We start from the raw sequence: 4403 nt of genomic DNA, 5'->3' as shown, positions 1-4403 counted from the left end.
TCAGAAGTCACTTCAGACAACTGAGATGTACCCATTCCATCTGACTCAAAGTTCAGAAGTCACTTCAGACAACTGAGATGTGCCCATTCCATCTGACTCAAAGTTCAGAAGTCACTTCAGACAACTGAGATGTACCCATTCCATCTGACTCAAAGTTCAGCAAAGAGGTAAGGTGGCAAAAGGCTTCTCCTATATAGTTTTACCAATTGGGGATGCTGCCATTACCTATAGCACATAGAGGAAGCCACTTTTAACTATTGACATACAGATACACTCATGTAGTCCAAGGGCCAGAGCCCAAATTTCACATATTTGTCCACTTTGTGGTGGTAAAGTCTAATGATGATTTCCATTAAAGCTGAAATCACACTTGTGTAGTGTTTCCACTTTGAACTAAAATAAGGCAGTTGAGCCCTGAGCCACCTTGGGCTGGCCTTCTGGGCTAGGTATGTCTTTGGTTGAGCCCTGAGCCGCCTTGGGCTGGCCTTCTGGGCTAGGTGTGTCTTTGGTTGAGCCCTGAGCCGCCTTGGGCTGGCCTTCTGGGCTAGGTGTGTCTTTGGTTGAGCCCTGAGCCGCCTTGGGATGGCCTTCTGGGCTAGGTGTGTCTTTGGTTGAGCCCTGAGCCGCCTTGGGCTGGCCTTCTGGGCTAGGTGTGTCTTTGGTTGAGCCCTGAGCCACCTTGGGATGGCCTTCTGGGCTAGGTGTGTCTTTGGTTGAGCCCTGAGCCGCCTTGGGCTTGCCTTCTGGGCTAGGTGTGTCTTTGGTTGAGCCCTGAGCCACCTTGGGATGGCCTTCTGGGCTAGGTGTGTCTTTGGTTGAGCCCTGAGCCGCCTTTGGATGGCCTTCTGGGCTAGGTGTGTCTTTGGTTGAGCCCTGAGCCGCCTTGGGCTTGCCTTCTGGGCTAGGTGTGTCTTTGGTTGAGCCCTGAGCCGCCTTAGGATGGCCTTCTGGGCCAGGTATGTCTTTGGTTGAGCCCTGAGCCACCTTGGGATGGCCTTCTGGGCCAGGTATGTCTTTGGTTGAGCCCTGAGCCGCCTTGGGATGGCCTTCTGGGCCAGGTATGTCTTTGGTTGAGCCCTGAGCCACCTTGGGATGGCCTTCTGGGCCAGGTATGTCTTTGGTTGAGCCCTGAGCCGCCTTGGGCTGGCCTTCTGGGCTAGGTGTGTCTTTGGTTGAGCCCTGAGCCACCTTGGGATGGCCTTCTGGGCTAGGTGTGTCTTTGGTTGAGCCCTGAGCCGCCTTGGGATGGCCTTCTGGGCTAGGTGTGTCTTTGGTTGAGCCCTGAGCCACCTTGGGATGGCCTTCTGGGCCAGGTGTGTCTTTGGTTGAGCCCTGAGCCACCTTGGGATGGCCTTCTGGGCTAGGTGTGTCTTTGGTTGAGCCCTGAGCCGCCTTGGGCTTGCCTTCTGGGCTAGGTGTGTCTTTGGTTGAGCCCTGAGCCGCCTTGGGATGGCCTTCTGGGCTAGGTGTGTCTTTGGTTGAGCCCTGAGCCGCCTTGGGATGGCCTTCTGGGCCAGGTATGTCTTTGGTTGAGCCCTGAGCCACCTTGGGATGGCCTTCTGGGCCAGGTATGTCTTTGGTTGAGCCCTGAGCCACCTTGGGATGGCCTTCTGGGCCAGGTATGTCTTTGCGCTAATCCTGTCTACCACAATGACCCTGCTGCCCCGGTGCTGGAGATAAAGTTAAAGTCACCTGTGAGACACTTTATTCTGTCTTATTCTTAAATAGCTATATAGAATTGACGAAAGGGAGGAAGGGTCACGAGAAAGTAGAGTGGAGTTAATATTGTGAGTAATTGTTTGTAGAGTTCTGAAAAGGAATTGCGTCAGGTGCCAGCATTGGAGTTGACAAACCTAAAATGACCATTTAAAATATTTGTTCATAAACATGAAGGGCTTTGTAGTGCGGTGGTTACGTAAAATCATTGGGGAAAAGAGAGACCAGTCATATACTGGAGTAAATTGTTAGAATTGGTGGCGAGATAAAGTGTAGTACAGTGTAGTACAGGCTACATAAAGGATACATAAATGTTGGGATGGATTAAAACACAAGCGATTAATGAGTGGAGGGAGGACAGTGGACTCCCGGTGAACAGAAGATATTATGTTTTGTTTAGTCTGTTATTAAAACTTTTGTGTTGCTGATTAAAATTTAGCATAGGTGAATACTAACAAAACTTACACTTTCTCCTCCAGAAGAGGGTGTGGTGTCTCTATCTCTCTCTTTGAAATGTTTCCAGAGGCTGTTGTCTTAGGAGAACAGTTAGGGAAGTTCTGAAGTTTAATAAAATATAAAGGTATCCGGATGCGGCCGTAGAGGGAGCTCCCAAATAGCAGGGTGTGCTATTTACAGATGGGCTATGTACAGGTACATTGATCGCTAAGCTGCTCTGACAGCTGATGCTTAAAGTTAGTGAGGGAGATATAAGTCTCCAGCTTCAGTGATTTTTGCAATTCGTTCCGGTCATTGGCAGCAGAGAATTGGAAGGAAAGGCGGCCAAAGGAGGTGTTGGCTTTGGGGATGACCAGTGAAACATACCTGGTGGAGCGCGTGTTGTTATGGTGACCAGTGAGCTGAGATAAGGCGGGATTTACCTAGCAAAGAATAGAATACCTGGAGCCGGTGGGTTTGGCGACGAATATGTAGCGAGGGCCAGCCAACGAGAGCATACAGGTCGCAGTGGTCAGTAGCATATGGGGCTTTGGTGACAAAATGGATGGCACTGTGATAGACTACATCCAATTTGCTGAGTAGAGTGTTGGAGACTATTTTGTAAATGACATCGCCGAAGTCAAGGATCGGTAGGATAGTCAGTTTTAGGAGGGTATGTTTGGCAGCATGAGTGAAGGAGGCTTTGTTGCAAAATAGGAAGCCAATTCTAGATTTAATTTTGGATTGGATGCTTAATGTGAGTCTGGAAGGAGAGTTTACAGTCTAACCAGACACCTAGGTATTTGTAGTTGTCCACATATTCTAAGTCAGAACCGCCCAGAGTAATGATGCTAGGCGGGCGGGTAGGTGCGGGTAGCAATCGGTTGAAGAGCATGCATTTAGTTTTATGAGCCTTTAAGAGCATTTGGAGGCCACGGAAGGTGTGTTGTATGGCATTGAAGCTTGTTTGGAGGTTTGTTAACACAGTGTCCAAGGAAGGGCCAGATGTATACAGAATGGTGTCGTCTGAGTAGAGGTGGATCAGAGAATCACCAGCAGCAAGAGCGACATCATTGATATATACAGAGAAAAGTGTCAGCCCAAGAATTGAACCCCGTGGCACCCCCGTAGAGACTGCCAGGGGTCCGGACAACAGGTCCTCTGATTTGACACATTGAACTCTATCTGAGAGGTAGTTGGCTAACCGGGCGAGGCAGTCATTTGAGAAACCAAGGCTATTGAGTCTGCCGATAAGAATGCGGTGACTGACAGAGTCGAACGCCTTGGCCAGGTCGATGAAAACGGCTGCACAGTACTGATATTTATCTATGGCAGTTATGATATCGTTTAGGACCTTGAGCGTGGCTGAGGTGCATCCATGACCAGCCTGGAAACCAGATTGCAAAGGGGAGACGGTACGGTGGGATTCAAAATGGTCAATGATCTGTTTGTTAACTTGGCTTTCGAACACTTTTGAAAGGCCGGGCAGGATGGATTTAGGTCTGTAACAGTTTGGGTCTATAGTGTCTCCCCCTTTGAAGAGGGGGATGACCGCTGCAGCTTTCCAATCTTTAGGGATCTCAAACATTACGAAAGAGAGGATGAACAGGTGAGCAAGAGAGGGTACAGATTGTCTAGCCTAGCTGAGTTGTAGGGATACAGATTTTGCAGCTCTTTCAGAACATCAGCTATCTGGATTTGGGTGAATGAGAGAGGGGGGGAGGGGCTTGGGCAAGTTGCTGCGGGGGGTGCAGAGCTTTGGTCGGGGTAGGGGCAGCCAGGTGGAAAAAATGTTTATTGAAATTCTCGATAATCGTAGATTTATCGGTGGTGATATTGTTTCCTAGCCTCAGTGCAGTGAGCAGCTGGCAGGAGGTGCTCTTATTTTCCATGGACCTTACGGTGTCCCAGAACTTTTTGGAATTAGTTCTACAGGATGCAAATGTCTGTTTGAAAAAGCTAGCCTTTGCTTTCCTAACTGACTGTGTATATTGGTTCCCGACTTCCCTGAAAGCATATTGCGGGGTTACACAACAGGGTGTTTTTGTGCTGATCAAGGGCAGTCATGTCTGGAGTGAACCAAGGCTATATCTGTTCTTTGTTCTACATTTTTTGAATGGGGCATGCTTATTTAAGATGGTGAGGAAAGCAAGTTTAAAGACCAGGCATGCTCTACTGATGGGATGAGGTCAATATCCTTCCAGGATACCTGGGCCAGGTTGATTAGAAAGGCCTGCTCATTGAAGTGTTTT

At 48.9% G+C, this 4403-nt stretch overlaps 1 protein-coding gene across 1 annotated transcript; it reads right to left on the bottom strand.

Moving 5' to 3' along the window:
* Positions 1 to 393: 393 nt before the first annotated feature.
* LOC121846235 (basic salivary proline-rich protein 1-like) lies at positions 394 to 4168 on the bottom strand. Its single transcript, XM_042320098.1, has 2 exons — positions 4135 to 4168; positions 394 to 1607 (listed from the first exon to the last, which is right to left on the bottom strand). The coding sequence occupies exons 1-2, from the start codon at positions 4166 to 4168 to the stop codon at positions 394 to 396; spliced, it is 1248 nt and encodes a 415-aa protein (XP_042176032.1).
* Positions 4169 to 4403: the final 235 nt, after the last annotated feature.

Source organism: Oncorhynchus tshawytscha, linkage group LG03, assembly GCF_018296145.1.
Source record: "Oncorhynchus tshawytscha isolate Ot180627B linkage group LG03, Otsh_v2.0, whole genome shotgun sequence".
Taxonomy (NCBI): Eukaryota; Metazoa; Chordata; class Actinopteri; order Salmoniformes; family Salmonidae; genus Oncorhynchus; species Oncorhynchus tshawytscha.
This window is presented reverse-complemented; position numbering and strand designations above follow the sequence as displayed.